Genomic DNA, 18,296 nt, shown 5'->3' on the forward strand with positions numbered 1-18,296 from the left:
AAAGAGAGTTGGGCCGAACAATTCCCCACCAACAATCTGGCGGTCGAAATAATCCAGCAATTACAAAAGACAGATAACTCGATCACGTGCAAACCATGTGAAAAGAAAGGAAACTTGAATAACCAAGCCAGGTTCTGGTGTAAGCTGATCAACACTTACTTCTGTTCAACCTGCAAAATCAACATTCATGATTTGCTTCATGAAGAATGTGAATGTCAAGACATCTCTGAAGTAAACATATCGGTTATACTACATCAGAAGGCCTCAGTCAATGGATGTGGAAAACACGAGGAAAAGATGGAATATTACTGTGAAGATCATCAAATTCTGGGATGTAGCAAATGCATCATCTTGGATCATCGAAAGTGTGAATTGGTGACGTCAGCAGACGATTACCGGGTCAAGTTGAGGAAAGGCTCTAAAATCGACGATCTGCTGGAGGAACTTCGGAAAAGTGCAGATGTCATGGAGATACTGATCAAAGATGTTGGTGAACAACTTCAGTCCATGACAATGGATCAGGACACTGCTCTGCAAAGTTTGACCGACATACGCAAAAAGATCGACGAGCGGTTTGATGTACTACAGAAAGATCTTTCAGAAAACATTGTACAATCCTTTAAGGAAGAAAAAGAAAGTCTCGAAATTTCCATACAGAAATGTGAACGGCTGATGTTCTCTATACAGAACACGCTCAAGTCATCAGAAGATGCAGCCTTGAAGGACGACACCGTGGGGACAATTTGTCTATTCCAGAGAGGACAGGCGGAGGTCGAGTCCTGTAAGGAACTCATACAGGAGTTGGAGAGGTCGTCTTCGTCCACAAGTATCAAACATGAATATGACCCGGATATTCTCGCTGTCGAAACCAACACCTGCCTTACAATGGGAAAGATAGTTGTTAATCAACAACCGAGGAGACTGCCATCTACTGTGTATAGTAGCATGGTACCGTTGTCGGAACGTCATTTGAAGATGACGGGGAAGTTCACTATCAAAGATGCTTCAGACAAAAACGACTGTAAGGCGTTTGGAGTTGTCTTCCTTCCTGGTGGTCGTATTGTTGTCGGAGATCAAGGAAATAGAAAGATGAAACTATTTACAGAGAAAGGTGATTTAAAATTTGAGTTGGAACTTACGGATGCATCCTGTGATCTTTGTCGTATTGATGACAACACTGTGACAGTGATACTGATGACCGTCAAAACAATATGTATTGTTAATGTCGGGGATTCTACCTTGACCGTTTCATCGAAAATCCAGATGCCAAAGCTTGATAAAAACTGTCTTGGAGTGGCATACCACAACAACCATTTCACTGTCGGTACAGCTAAATCAATCTATAGTGTCCCAGCAACCGGAGGTGAACCTAAAAAACTTCTCACAATTGGATCAAAATGTTTGCATCTCGCAAGCAATCAGAAGACTGGACACGTCTTTGCTAGTATTTGTACCTCTACCCCAGACGAGGTGGCCGTGACCCGACTGTCGGACGATACCAAAGCAGACATATTGAAGGTCGGGGTCATGAAAGGTACAACAGGAATAGATGTGGACAGGGAGGGCAATGTGTATGTCTGTGGAGCTAGTTCACAGAATGTCATTCAGATTTCTGGGAATGGAAGAAACATCAGGGAACTGCTGACGTCATCAGATGGAATCAAACGACCGAGAGCGATTGCTGTGTGGGAGGATAGGATAGTGATCACAAACGAAGTAGAAGACCAAAGGAACTTTGTACACTTGTTCCAGCTCGTCTGAATGGTAGGGAATCCCGAGAATGTATAGACCGGTGATATATAGGATAAAGTATAGACCGGTGATATATAGGATAAAGTATAGACTGGTGATATATACGATAAAGTATAGACCGGTGATATGTAGGATAAAGTATAGACCGGTGATATATAGGACAAAGTATAGACCGGTGATATATAGGATAAAGTATAGACCAGTGATATATAGGATAAAGTATAGACCGGTGATATATAGGATAAAGGAACTGGTCGAGTTTGGACGGACTATGTTAATCATTTCAAGACCAAATTCCATACAAGAAAACTTCACCCGCATGGAAAGCCACATACTATGCATGTTAAAGTTGTAGGGTTTGTATTTACGTTATCCTACGAACATTCCACTAACTTATCATGTCTTGCCATGTGTTATGTATAGTCAACATGATTTTGTGAAACAAGCTCGAGTCAAATATTGTAAGAAGAACTCTGCGCTATGTACCAGACATCTCCACCTGCACGTTTGATAACATATACATATAAATGCCATAATAGAGGATCTGTGTAACACTAGTACCATGTCATTGAGAGTAGGGAAACATTTCCATCAGTGGTTGTAGTGATGAGTGACAGTGTGTTTTGTTACGTAAATTTTGGATGGAGTGACTCGTGAAAAGTTGAACACTATAAATACCAGTTTCCTTCCTTGTAATATATTTACACAATGGTAGGGGTCGACTGGCAATTGTACAATACCATTGGTGGTCACCTTTGACCTTAAATATGCGTAATGCTAAGTCGGTAATAGATGCAAACAAAAACTAAATTGAAATGATTGAATGGGCAGTCTACACCTTACCATCGACAGAGCAAGACGACCGGCTCCGTTCAAGCGGTTTATTTCAGGACAAAACAACATTAAATAATACGGAGGTATACATTTTACTATGTTGGCAACTCATGTGTACCCGTGTTACTATTATTATGTCGTACTTGTAACATTTGACACTTAGTTGTTCGTATGCCTATATTATCACGAATATGGAGGATAAGTATAGGGGTAAAAAAGTAATAACAGAAAATTAAGTACATGTACATGTAAATAAAAAATTCTCAGAAAAAATGCCTTTTAACTGTATACATGAAACAACTCATTATTATCATACATAACTTAAACACATGCATGATTTTAATAGCATCTGTCAGTCACGAACGCATTAGTTTAAGTGAAGCTATCACAAATATATAGTATCAATAGTTCAATAATTTTCCAGGAAATCATCAATTTTCTTAGAGCATGATGAATGTTAGAAACTTAAAATCCGAAATCCAAGTTATCAAAGTTAATTGTTCTGAAAATTTTAATACTCTGAAGACGGAGGTCAGTCTAGTAAGCCAGCAAAGTGAACGAAATCTAATTGTGTATCTAGGTTGTATAACAAAATCCTTTCATATAAGTTAAATGTACTAGGACTTTATCATTTCAATGTGTTTCCTTACAGCAGTCCAATAGTGACATATGTGTTATCCACATACTATTCAATAGAAACAAAATCTGTTGAGATATATTTCACAAGAATAATTCATTTTTACATGAAATTAATGAAAACTTTGATTTTTAAAGTGTCATTCGATATTCAGTGTTTCATTTATTTGAATATTTTAAATAGTATCTTTAAAATAAACAGAATATCTCTTAACAAAATGTTATCATGCATTTAAAGTGAAAGCATTTCGTGATTTTATCATCTATTTTTAATAATATTTATATACAAAGCTACTTTGAATTAAGGAAATAACCCTTTGTCATTGTTTGAAACATGTTTTAAATATTGATTTGATTTTCAATAAATGGACTGATGTAAATGTAAAACAGTATCAAAAGTTTAAAATGTTTTTCATTTAATGAAAAAAAAATAAAAATGTTTATCCCTAATTTCTTGTTTCCTTTTTTGTTGAGGGTACTACTGTATACCGGGAAGCTGTCGCCTAATAAAACATTCGCCCCCTGCCGACAAAATCTATGTTTGCCAAGTGTTAATTTCGCCCTTCACCTTTAATTACATGTTTTATGTTAAAATCACCCTCATTAGGGAGAGAGAAAACGTCGAAACTTAAACTGCGGCGAACATTCCCCTGTATACCGTATATACGGTCTTGTTCATAGCAAAGTTCCCTTTACTAGTGACAGAAATATAGGATCTTACATGAATTTATTTCATATGAGATTTATGAAACGAGTCTAAGTTTATTCTTTATTCAGTGAGCCTCTGGCGAGCTAAAATGAAAAATTCGTGACGAGTTCCATAAATTTCATATGATATGGATACAAGTGTAGGATCCTTTTTATCACATAATCAAGATTTTTGGCATTTGTTCGTGTAAAACGTCAATTTTCCTGCAACCTTGAAATGTAAAAAACCGCCATTTTGACTCGGTGCGTAAAGTCTGTGACGTGATTTATCCTAGGCGTGACGTCACAATTGAAACTTACCACCAATCACAGGGCTGATAGGTCATATTACATGGGTTAATACGTCAAAAAATATGACATGGATATATTCTCTGGATAACACAGTACATTATGTGATAAATAGTAAATTGATGTACTGTGAGAAACAAGTCTGTTATTATCCTCAAACTATATCCATTTCTAACAACTAAGCAAAAGATGGTTAACATTTCCAATTTTCAAAATACAATTGGAAAATTTATGTTGAAAAAAACCCTGTTGATTAATTTAGAAAGTCAAACTGTCTTTTTATCGTCTGATAATCTGTTACTGTCATAAGAGCGTTAGTAGTATAGTTAAATGTTCAGGAAATAATAAAACATTCTTAATGGAAAACCCGTGCCAAGAGTTCTGTCCCCTTGAACGTCAGAGTTCCCTTAAATGGTAATGTGAAAAAAGGCTGTCATTATCCTCAATATATATCCATGTCTAACAACGAAGCCAAGGTTCATTGAAATAACCATTTTTCAAAATACCATTGGCAAATTTTATGTTGAAGAACTGTTGATTAGTTTACAATGTCAAACTGTCTCTCAAACGTCTGTTTTAATCTGTTTCTGTCATTATCGAGTAAGCAATTATAGTTACGTGTTAATGAAAAACGTGTGTCAAGAGTTATGTGCCCTTGAACGTCTTTTAACACTGTTTTTTAACTTAAAACATATTTTATTAACCGGAATTGGAAAATAGGATTTGGCACAAGTTATTATAACTTATGAAGCCATCTCCGTACAACAACTATTCAAAATAACAGATGATGATATAGACTGTCAATTACAATTCATAGTAGTATGAAGCGATTTTTGAAGTAACACATACACATACAAACAAACAAAAACAAAAACATATTTTAAAGTCAAGTTCATAATCGAAACATGTTAAAATCTTCCACTGGATCTAATACAAGTTTGCACTTGTTTGAATACATCACAATTTGTATCCAAAGCCAGATGTTCATTTCCAAACAGTAATAATCTCAACGTTAAACGTACATTTAAATTATTTATATGATCAAAAAGTACAGTACGAGCATCTGTGTAAGGTTGACATTCAAAGAAGAAGTGATAGGCATTTTCGCAATGGTAGCCACAATTTATACAATTGGAGTCTTGGACCAAAATTGCACGGTAAAGATCATGTTTGAGAGGACTGCATTCTTGTCTTAGTCTGGTATGAAGAATGTTTAGTTTTCTGTTTTGTGTAAGCTCACAAATGTCTAACGCCGAACGCATCCAGGCTGCGTGTGACAAAGGGAGAAAGACGCTACATTCTATCATAGGGCTTTGTCCCTCAGCATGTGATATCAATCCTTTAGTAAAAGTCAGTCTTTATAAGAAAGTGATACTATCTTCAATTCTATATGGATGTGAGCACTGGGTTCAACTCGGTAATACCGACCTCGCGAAACTTAGTCGCTTTCAACATTACGCTGCTAAGGTCATTCTTGGAGCTGATCGTCGTGCCAGGTCAGATATTGTTGAGCCTATACTTGGTTTGATTAGAATTTCTGCAGCTATTGATAAGAGGAAGCTAATATTTCTGGGAAAGCTTGTTCTGATGGAGCAGTCTCTCTTAACTAAGCAGATCTTCACAAGAAGACTATATTCATTCCTTCATTTGCAAAAGGAAAATGTTGGAAGTGTTCGTGAAAGAGGGTTTGTTCCGGATATTGTGCAGATAATCTACAAATATAACCCGTCGTCTTACTTGGATGCACACCTTCGTAACTACACGTTCCCCTCTAAGCTTCAGTGGAAGGGAATAGTGAGAAATTCCATAATGGCTACAGAAAACCTGACCCTAAAAGATCGACTAAGAAACAACCGTGATTTTGATATATTTAGGAACTGTCACTCCTCCTACAACCCGTACATTATGTTGCGCGCGGCTAAATCTAACAGAGACATAGAAGAAATTTACTCATTGTGCAGATTATTGGCAAAGCCTTCGCCACCTGACCAGAACGTTTGCTCCAAGTATTCCCAACATTTCTGTGACGTCGTATCTCACTATTGCTGTACCTGCGAGTACACCAGCGAACTCCGAGCTCATTTCCCTCAGATGACCCTGCATAAGTTTGGATTGAATGTGTTCAATTACATTGATCAACATGACACTGCTACCATTGTTCACAATTTATTAGGTGCAAAAACAGGTCCCCAATTTCAGGATAATACAACTCAAAAACTGTTTCTGATGCATGCAGCATACTTTGTCGTGCGCGCTTCGCGAACTCAAGTGAATGGAATGATTTAAGAAACCATGACTAAGACTTTTACTCGCATTCGCGAGGACACAGTTCTTTAGCTGCGCCCTACCGCGGCATTTTCTGTCCTTTTTGTAATTTTTGCTTTTTTTCTTATACACAAATATCTCCTTTTTGGAGGAAATAAAAATTGATGATGACAATTGGAGTCTTGGACCAAGTTTGCACGGTAAAGATCATGCATGTTTGAGAGGACTGCATTCGTGTCTTAGTCTGGTATGAAGAATGTTTAGTTTTCTGTCACCACGTAGGTAATGAGGGGGTACTGTATATGGTAATATACACTGATGTGTGTGACATAAAAACACAATGCTATCATGATTATTAACATTCACTCGTAAATGTTAGAGAACCAACTTGTTCTAAATAAAATTATCACTATAAAAGTTCCTTCAGACAAATGCAACTGTTCTGCGAGGAGAGTTATTGCATGTCCCTAGCATCTAATTTATATACTATTACAGTCTATAACAGAGATCTACATGTCTAAGAAGTGACATGAACAACCCTCCCCCATACCGTACGTAACAAAAGATACACATCCATCCACCCTCCCATACAGTGATATCATGTTGAGATATACCATCCTCCCATACACTGACATCATGTGGAGAGATACCATCCCCCCATACACTGACATCATGTTGAGAGATACCATTCTCCCATACACTGACATCATGTTGAGATACTATTTTCCCCACACACTGACACTGTGCATGATTAAACAGACAGGGCCCATATTTATGAAACCGTTCTCGTTGCTCAAGCAGGGAGTCTGTGCTCAAACCAACTTTCTTGTCACTCGCTTAAATCATTTCAAACGATCACAAAGTCAAATAAAACATTGAAAACAGTTTTCTGCTCTACGTCTCTTCAATGTTTTCCCAACTCGTTGAAAAAATAAGATTTTCTTATTATTTTATAGCCGGAACAAGAAATTCGACTCAAACACAAAATCCATGCTTGAACAAATATGAGACGTGGTACAGAGACATCCGATTGCAGCAATGTAAAATCGAGTAGGTACATATATCTGTCATGCCGTACACAGGGTACAGATATCTGTCGTGCCGTACACAGGGTATATATATCTGTCCTGCCGTACAAAGGGTATAGCTATCTGCCATGCCGTAAACAGGGTACAGATAGCTGTCGTGCCGTACACAGGGTATATATATCTGTCCTGCCGTACAAAGGGTACAGCAATCTGCCATGCCGTAAACAGGGTACAGATATATGCCATCCGGTATACAAGGTACAGATATCTGTCCTGCCGTACACAGGGTACAGATATCTGCCATGCCGTAAACAGGGGACAGATAGCTGTCGTGCCGTACACAGGGTACAGATATCTGTCATGCCGTTAACAGGGTACAGATATATGTCATGCCGTCAACAAGGTACATATATCTGTCGTGCCGTACACAGGGTATATATATATCTGTCATGCCGTACACAGGGTATATATATCTGTCATGCCGTACACAGGGTAAAGATATATGTCGTGCCGTACACAAGGGACAGATATCTATCGTGCCGTACACAGGGTATATATATATATCTGTCGTGCCGTACACAAGGTACATATATCTGTCATGTCGTACACAGGGTAAAGATATATGTCGTGCCGTACACAAGGTACATATATCTGTCATGCCGTACACAGGGTAAAAATATCTGTCGTGCCGTACACAGGGTAAACATATCTGTCATGCCGTTAACAGGGTACAGATATATGTCATGCCGTACACAAGGTACAGATATCTGTCGTGCCGTACACAGGGTATATATATATCTGCCATGCCGTACACAGGGTAAATATATGTGTCATGCCGTACACAGGGTACAGATATCTGTCATGCCGTTAACAGGGTACAGATATCTGTCATGCCGTTAACAGGGTATAGATATATGTCATGCAGTAAACAAGGTACAGATATCTGTCGTGCCGTACACAGGGTATATATATATCTGTCATGCCGTACACAGGGTAAAGATATATGTCGTGCAGTACACAAGGTACAGATATATATCGTGCCGTACGCAGGGTATATATATATCTGTCGTGCCGTACACAAGGTACATATATCTGTCATGCCGTACACAGGGTATATAACAAGGTACAGATATATATCGTGCCGTACGCAGTGTATATATATATCTGTCGTGCCGTACACAGGGGATATATATATCTGTCGTGCCGTACACAAGGTACAGATATCTGTCGTGCCGTACACAGGGTATATATATATCTGTCATGCAGTACACAGGGTATATATATCTATCATGCCGTAAACAGGGTACAGATATCTGCCATGCCGTAAACAGGGTACATATATCTGTCGTGCGTTACACATGCTATATATATCAGGGTACATATATCTGTCATACCGTACACTAGGTACAGATATCTGTCATGCCGTAAACAGGGTATAAATATCTGTCATGCCGTCCACAGGGTACATATTTATGTCATGACGTACACAGGGTACATATATCTGTCATGCCGTTAACAGGGTACATTTATATGTCATGCCATAAACAGGGTATAAATATCTGTCATGCCGTACACAGGGTATAAATATCTGTCATGCCGTAAACAGAGTACAGATATCTGTGGTGCCGTACACAGGGTAAACATATTCTGTCAGGCCGTTAACAGGGTACAGATATATGTCATGCCGTACACAGGGTACATATATCTGTCATGCCGTACACAGGGTACATATATCTGTGGTGCCGTACACAGGGTACAGATATATGTGGTGCCGTACACAGGGTAAACATATCTGTCAGGCCGTTAACAGGGTAAACATATCTGTCATGCCGTACACAGGGTATATATATATCTGTTATGCCGTACACAGGGTATATATATCTGTCTTGTCGTACACAGGGTACATATTTATATCATGACGTACACAGGGTATAAATATCTGTCATGCCGTACACAAGGTATATATATATCTGTCTTGCCGTACACAGGGTACAGATATTTGTCATGCCGTAAATAGGGTATAAATATCTGTCATGCCGTACACAACGTATCAATATCTGTCATGCCGTATACAGGGTACAGCTATCTGTCACGCCGTAAACAAGGTATATATATCTGTCCTGCCGTACAAAGGGTATATATTTCTGTCATGCCGTTAACAGGGTACAGATATATGTCATGCCGTAAACAGGGTATATATATATCTGTCATGCTGAACACAGGACAAATATATTTGTAGGTACACTGCTCAGATATATGTCATGCCTTACACAGGGTACAGATATCTGTCACGCTGTACACAAGGTACAGATATTTGTCCTACTACATAGGGTACAGATATCTGTCGTGCCGTACACAAGGTACATATATATGTCATGCCGTATACAGGGTATATATATATCTGTCCTGCCGTACACAGGGTACAGATATATGTCATGCCGAACACAGGGCACAACTATATGTCATGCCGTACACAAGGTACAGATATATGTCATGCCGTACACAGGGTATATATATCTGTCCTGCCGTACACAGGGTACAGATATATGTCATGCCGTACACATGGTACAGGTATATGTCATGCTATACACAGGGTACATGTATCTATCCTGCCGTACACAGGGTACAAATATCTATCATGCCGTCTGCATGGTTCATATTTATGTCATGCCGTACACAAGGTAAAGATACATGTCATGCCGTACACAGGGTACAGATATATTTGTCATGCCGTACACAGGATACAGATATATATCATGCCGTACACATGGTACAGGTATATGTCATGCTATACACAGGGTATAGATATCTGTCATGCCGTACACAGGGTATATATATCTGTCCTGCCGTACACAGGATACAGATATATATCAGTCCACAGGGTACATATATCTGTCATACCGTACACTAGGTACAGATATCTGTTGTGCCGTACACAGGGATCTGTCACGCCGTAAACAAGGTACGTACACAGGGTACACTGTCATACCGTACACTAGGTACAGATATCTGTCTTGCCGTACACAGGGTTCGGATATCTGTCATGCCTTACACAGGGTATATATACCTGTCCTGCCGTACAAAGGGTATATATATCTGACCTGCAGTACACAGGGTACAGATTTATATCATGGCGTAGACATGGTACAGGGATATGTCATGTTATACACATGGTACAGATATATGTCATGCCGAACACAGGGCACAACTATATGTCATGCCGTACTCAGGGCACAGATATCTGTCATGCTGACCACAAGGCACATATATATGCCATGCCGTACACAGGATACAGATATATGTCACGTACACAGGGTATATATACATTCCCTGCCGTACACAGGGCACAGATATATGACATTATCTGGCATGCCGTAAACAGGGGATAAATATCTGTCATGCCGCCCACAGGGTACATATATCTGTCATGCCGCCCACAGGGTACATATTTATGTCATGCCGTACGCAGGGTATATATATATCTGCCATGCCGTAAACAGGGGATAAATATCTGTCATGCCGCCCACAGGGTACATATTTATGTCATGCCGTAAACAAGATACAGATATATGCCGTACACTGGGTACAGATATATGCCGTAAACTGTGTCCAGATATATGACATGCAGTACACAGGGTACAGGTATCTGTCATGCCGTCCACATGGTACAGGTATGTGTCATGCTATACACATGGTACAGATTTCTGTCATGCCGTAAAAATGGAACATATTTATGTCATGCCGTACGCAGGGTATATATATCAGTCCTTCCGTACACAGGGTACATATATCTGTCGTGCCGTACACAGGGTACAGATATATGACATGCCGTACACAAGGTACAGGTATCTATCCTGCCGTACACAGGGTACAGATATCTGTCATGCCGTACACATGGTACATATTTATGTCATGCCGTAAACAAGGTACAGATATATGCCGTAAACTGGGTACAGATATACGACATGCCGTACACAAGGTACAGATATATGTCATGCCGTACACATGGTACATATTTATGTCATGCCGTAAACAAGGTACAGATATATGCCGTAAACTGGGTCCAGATATATGACATGCCGTACACAAGGAACAGGTATCTATCCTGCCGTACACAGGGTACAGATTTCTGTCATGCCGTAAACAAGGTATAACTGTCTTGCCGTACACAGGGTACAGATATCTATCATGCCGTACACAGGGTACAGATATCTATCATGCCGTACACAGGGTACAGATATCTGTCATGCCGTACACAGGGTACAGATATCTGTCATGCGGTACACATGGTACAGATATCTGTCATGCCGTAAACAGGGTACAGATATCTGTTGTGCCGTACACAGGAAATATATATATATATATTTTCTCTGTGTACCACAAAACATATATCTGCACTCTGTTTACGGCATGAGAGATATCTTTACCATGTGTACCGCATGACAGTTATCTGTACCCTGTGAACGGCATGATATATATATATATATTTCCTGTGTACGGCACAAAAGATATCTGTAACCTGTTTACGGCATGAAAGATATCTGTACCATGTGTACCGCATGAAAGATATCTGTACCCTGTCTACGGCATGACAGATATCTGTACACAGGGTACAGATATATGTAATGACATACCGTGACTCCAGGTACACAATTAAAAGCAAGAGGCATGTGGTGATAATGTTCAAAGGCAAGAATTAGTAGAATCGATTTTAGACTCAATATATCTCTTATTGACACTATGGATATCTGGATTTAACCCTTAACAACATTTCTGTATATCTTATTTTGTTAAAATTAATAACAAACGAAATAAAGGGAAAATAAAATAAATAAACTGACGACCGGTCATGAAAACTTTTAAATCGAATCACTTTTTAACCCGAAATGAGGGTGACTATTATTGATATTTTCTTCCGATATGAATTTTAAAAGTAAACAGCAATGACATAATCCAGACCGGATTGAAGTTCGCCCCTACATGCTGTAATTTAGAATCGACGAGACATATTGACGAGGAAGTGATTCATAAAATATTTCTGTCAAAATTTGTGGCTAATGGGAGAGTAGAAGAGTAAGTAACCATTTGTGTGTGGACCTTGTGGCTAATGGGAGAGTAGAACAGTCAGTAACCATTTGTATGTGGACCTTGTGGCTAATGGGAGAGTAGAAGAGTTAGTAACCATTTGTGTGTGGACCTTGTGGCTAATGGGAGAGTAGAACAGTCAGTAACCATTTGTATGTGGACCTTGTGGCTAATGGGAGAGTAGAAGAGTTAGTAATCATTTGTATGCGGACCTTGAAGCTAATGGGCGAGTAGAAGAGTAAGTAACCATTTGTATGCGAATCTTTAGCTACATAAGACATGACAGTATATCATTACAAACCACAAACTTTCATTAAGTGGTGTAATTTGTTAGAACACCAATGTTTATGTACAATACAAACTAGTGCTAATGATAGACTTATGTGAAACGAAAATTGATAGCAGTAAACTTGGAAATGACATATTAAACCTATATCTCTATATGTTTATAATGCCGATTTTTTGTTCGACAGAGACATTTTCCCATATGTAACCTGATAAGGGATAATCAGGACGTGTTTGGTTTCGTTTTGTATATGTGTAACATTGAAACCGAGTCAGATAAAATGGCTTCATGTCAACTGTGTAAGCCGGCCTATCTAACGCAGGGTGTGTATTCTCTTTGGTTCGGTTTATCAGAATTTCTTTAAAATCAATCCAATGAACACTTTAACATGATGTTACATATCCAGGAAGCTAAGGTCTTTAAGCTTTTCTGAACCAAAATCAAATTTAACCGAAAAACCCCACTAATATCGATAAGGTTTTTCTAAATGAATTTTAAACTACAAAATGACAAAATCCGGACCGGATGAAACTCCGGCCGTACGTGCCGTAATTTAGAATCGTATCTCCATTTGTGACAAGGCGTAGCGACAAAGGAGAGGACCGTACCGAGGTTTCTGTCAAACTTTGTGGCTAATGCGAGGATAGAACAGTAAGTCACCATTTGTATACGGACCATTAGACACAAATAACATGACAGCAAGTCATTGCAAACGACAAACCTTCAGTAAGTTCGTAATTTGGAGGAACAACAATGTTTATAACAACAAGCTGATACTAATGATAGACATATGTGAAACGAAAGTTTATATCAGTAAAATTGGAAATGATATATTAAACTTATATATTTGTTAATAATGCCAAGTGTTTGTTCGACACAGACATATTCCCATATGATAAGAGATAATCTATAAGGACGTGTTTGCTTTCGTTTTGTATATGTCTAACATTAAACCCAATCAGATGCACTGGCCTCATGTCAACTCTGTTAGCCGGCCTATGTAAAGCAGGGTGTGTATTCTATTTTGCTCGGTTCAAGCCTACACGGCTACTTAAATGTGCGTGCATTATCAGAATATCTTTAAAATCTATCCCATGCACACTTCTACTGTTATTTCTAACTTTCATATCCAGGAAGATAAGGTGTACTTCCTGTTTCCCGTTCGTCGTCTTTCTGAGTTATTTTCTTTGTTTTCAATGTGTTTGAATCGGGAGTCGTGGTATATAGTTTTAAAAAGAAAAGTTATTCCGCACATGCGACTGACGACGTCAGAATCTGCGCTACGACATCAAAATTGTATAAAGTACCTGCTTTTAGTTTCAGTATAAATTATCTATTGTAGCAATGTAAAAGAAACACTACATTTTGATTTGATAGTTTTACAGTCACACTTATTACAAGCAGATTCAAATTGAATCAAAAACAGTTATGGAAACATTAACAATTTCAATTGACTCCATGTGCCCTTCCATCCGCGCCAAAAATAGTGATTAATATGAATTGAAGGAAACCTATTTAATAATTGTTGTAAAATAAATTTAGTTTATATATATTCAATGATATTACACTAAAGGTGAACTTAGCGTTCTCTTATGTTATAATTTAATTACATCATTACCATGTTGGAACGAAAACAGTCATGTATCACTCTCATTCATGTACACGAAGTCAATTAAATAAATCCTTACGGATTTCGTAAAAAAATAAAAATGTGAAAAATGTGTTTCACAATTGTTGTAAAATAGATAAAGTTTATTATTCAATGATATGAGAGCAAAGGTGAAAACTGCGTTGTCTTAGGTTAAAGTTCTACTTTTGTCCGTATCAATTTAATAATTTCCATGAAACGAAAACAATTGTTTTACTCCTGTAACTTTATCCAGCAAGTTGTCAATTTTAATACATTAGTAAGGATTCATTCTACAAGAAATTGATTTTGAATAATTTTTCTCAAGGTACAAAGACACGTCGGTTAACATGGCGGAGGGTGGGCTGGGACACGAACATTCGTCGGTAGATGGCGCCATGCGTCAGTCCCTTGTCTCCCACTTACTCGAATGTCCTATCTGCCTGGAGCAGCTGCGACAACCAAAGTCACTGCCTTGTCTACATTCGTTTTGTTTGGAATGCCTGGGTAGCTACATCACTAAGGAGTTGTCAGGTAAGATGGCGTCAGCGTCTTCTTTCTCCTGTCCTGTGTGCCGGAAAGTCACGGAGCCGGTGAATCAATCAGAAGGTAAAGAGAGTTGGGCCGAACAGTTCCCCACCAACAATCTGGCAGTCGAAATAATCCAGCAATTACAAAAGACAGATAAATCTTTCACGACGTGCAAACCATGCGAGACTAAAGGAAATAAGAATGTCCCGGCGAAGTTTTGGTGTAAACATAACAACACTTATTTCTGTACAGACTGCAAAATTAACGTTCATGATTTGTTTCATAAAGAATGTGACGTTCAGGACATTTCTGAATTAAACATGTCAGCTATACTACAACAGAAGGCCTCAGTCACTGGATGTTGGAAACACAAGGAGAAGATGGAATATTACTGTGAAGATCATAAGCTACTTGGATGCAGTAAATGTATCATCGTCGATCACCGGAAGTGTGAAGTGGTGACGTCAACAGAGGATTACTGGGACAAGTTGAGGAAAAGCTCTAAGATCGATGATCTGTTGGAGAAACTTCGGGAAAACGTAAAAGCCATGGAGATACTGATAATGGATGTTGGAGAGCAACTGAAAACCATGATACTAGATCAGGACACTGCACTGCAAAGTTTGATCGACATATATACGCAAACAGATCGACGAGCGGTTCGATGTTCTACAGAAAGATCTCACAGACAAACTGATATCGGCCTTCAAAAGAGAAAAAGAAAACCTGGAGATATCGGGACAGCAATGTGAACGGCTGATGTTCTCTATACAGAACACGCTGACGTCATCCGATGATGCAGCCTTGAAGGATGACACTGTGGGAACGATCTGTCTGTTCCAGAGAGGACAGGCGGAGGTTGAGTCCTGTAAGGAACTCATACAGGAGTTGGAGAGGTCGTCTACGTCCACAAGTATCAAACATGAATCTGACCCGGATATTCTTGCTGTCGACACCAACACCAGTCTTACACTGGGGAAGATAGTTGTTAATCAACAACCGAGGAGACTGCCATCTACTGTGTATAGTAGCATGGTACCGTTGTCGGAACGTCAGTTGAAGATGACGGGGAAGTTCACTATCAAAGTTGCTTCAGACAAAAATGACTGTAAGCCGTATGGAGTTGTCTTCCTACCTGGTGGTCGTATTGTTGTTGCAGACAATGCAAATACAAAGATAAAACTATTTACAGAAAAAGGTGATTTTCAATTTGAGCTGGAACTTACGGATGCAACCTGTGATCTTTGTCGCATTGATAACAACACTGTGGCAGTGATGCTGTACCAGGTCAAAACAATATGTATTGTCAATGTCGGGGATTCAACCTTGACCGTTTCATCGAAAATCAAGATTCCAAAGCTTGATGAAGACTGTTTTAGTGTCACATACCACAACAAGTATTTCACTGTCGGTACAACAAAATCACTTTATTGTGTACCAGAAAGCGGTGGTGAACCTAAACACCTTCTCACCATAGGATCAAATTGTTTGCACCTTGCAAGCAATCAGAAGAAGAAGAATGGACACGTCTTTGCTAGTATCAATACCACTACCCCAGACGAGGTGGCCGTGACCCGACTGTCGGACGAAACACACACAGATGTACTGAAGGTCGGGCTGGTTCAAAGTACAACAGGAATAGACGTGGATAGGGAGGGCAATTTGTATGTTTGTGGAAGTAGTTCAAACAACGTCATACAGATGTCTGGGGATGGAAGAAACATCAGGGAACTACTGACGCCATCAGACGGAATCAAACGACCGAGAGCGATTTCTGTGTGGGAGGATAGGATAGTGATCACACTCGAATCGAAAGACCAAAGTAATTTTGTACACATGTTCCAGCTCGTCTGAATGGTAGGAAATCCCGATAATGTAAAGACCGGTGATATATAGGATAAAGCATAGACCGGTGATATATAGGATAAAGTATAGACCGGTGATATATAGGATAAATTATAGACCGGTGATATATAGGATAAAGTAAAGACCGGTGATATATAGGATAAAGTATAGACCGGTGATATATAGGATAAAGTATAGACCGGTGATATATAGGATAAAGTATAGACCGGTGATATATAGGATAAAGTATAGACCGGTGATATATAGGATAAAGTATAGACCGGTGATATATAGGATAAAGTATAGACCGGTGATATATAGGATAAAGTATAGACCGGTGATATATAGGATAAAGTATAGACCGGTGATATATAGGATAAAGTATAGACCGGTGATATATAGGATAAAGTATAGACCGGTGATATATAGGATAAAGTATAGACCGGTGATATATAGGATAAAGTATAGACCGGTGATATATAGGATAAAGTATAGACCGGTGATATATAGGATAAAGTATAGACCGGTGATATATAGGATAAAGTATAGACCGGTGATATATAGGATAAAGTATAGACCGGTGATATATAGGATAAAGTATAGACCGGTGATATATAGGATAAAGTATAGACCGGTGATATATAGGATAAAGTATAGACCGGTGATATATAGGATAAAGGAACTGGTCGAGTTTGGACGGATTATGTTAATCATTTCAGGACCAAATTTCATACGAGAAAATTTGACCCAAATGGCAAGTCATATAAAATAGAAGATATAGTTGTAAGGTTTACGTTTACGTTATCCTACGACCCTTCCAATAACCTATCATATCTTGCCATGTGTATGTATAGTCAACACGATTTTGTGAAACAAGCTCGAGTCAAATATTGTAAGAAGAACTCTGCGCTATGTACCAGACATCTCCATCTGCACGTTTGATAAAAGATACATATGAATACCATAATAGAGGATCTGTGTAACACTAGTACCATGTCATTGAGAATAGGAAAACATTGTTATCAGTGGTTGTAGCGATGATTGACAGTGTGTATTGTTACGTAAATTTTGGATGGAGTGACTCGTGAAAAGTTGAAACACTATAAATACCAGTTTCCTTCATTGTAGTAGATTTACACAATGTAGGGGTCGACTGACTTTATATTGTACAGCACCATTGGTGATCACCTTTGACCTTAGATATGCATTATACTAAGTAAATGATAGATGCAAACAAAAACTAGATTGAAATGAATGACTGGGTAGTCTACACCATACCATCGATAGACTCCATTCAGGCGGCTTATTTCAGGACAAAACAACATTAGATAAGAATGTGGTGTAAATGTTACTATCGTGTGAGCTCCTGTGTACCTGTGTTACTATCGTGTGAGCTCCTGTGTACCTGTGC

General features: G+C 38.8%; 3 protein-coding genes across 5 annotated transcripts in view; all 3 read left to right on the forward strand.

Annotated features, from left to right (window-relative positions):
- Nucleotides 1–3,428, forward strand: part of LOC110445392 — a 19,629-nt gene extending 16,201 nt beyond the window's left edge. Inside the window, exon 2 of the mRNA XM_021489979.1 lies at nucleotides 1–3,428. This exon is cut by the window's left edge and continues 1 nt beyond it. Coding sequence (XP_021345654.1) covers nucleotides 1–1,761 — 1,761 coding nt within the window. The 3' untranslated portion in view covers nucleotides 1,762–3,428.
- LOC110445390 (tripartite motif-containing protein 2-like) overlaps nucleotides 1–18,296 on the forward strand; it is an 81,552-nt gene that overhangs the window by 3,998 nt on the left and 59,258 nt on the right. The window contains exon 1 of one of the 3 annotated variants that reach the window (XM_021489975.1): nucleotides 13,463–13,533. The exons of the other annotated variants lie outside the window; for them this stretch is intronic. The gene's annotated coding sequence lies outside the window, so the exon portion shown is untranslated. Of the gene's footprint in view, nucleotides 1–13,462; nucleotides 13,534–18,296 lie in introns of those variants that run through there. 3 annotated transcript variants of the gene reach the window in all.
- The window catches only part of LOC110445393 (tripartite motif-containing protein 2-like), a 33,866-nt gene continuing 30,512 nt past the window's right edge, over nucleotides 14,943–18,296 (forward strand). Inside the window, exon 1 of the mRNA XM_021489980.1 lies at nucleotides 14,943–15,043. The gene's annotated coding sequence lies outside the window, so the exon portion shown is untranslated. The remainder of the gene's footprint in view (nucleotides 15,044–18,296) is intronic.

Source organism: Mizuhopecten yessoensis, unplaced genomic scaffold (genome assembly GCF_002113885.1).
Source record: "Mizuhopecten yessoensis strain PY_sf001 unplaced genomic scaffold, ASM211388v2 scaffold2255, whole genome shotgun sequence".
Taxonomy (NCBI): Eukaryota; Metazoa; Mollusca; class Bivalvia; order Pectinida; family Pectinidae; genus Mizuhopecten; species Mizuhopecten yessoensis.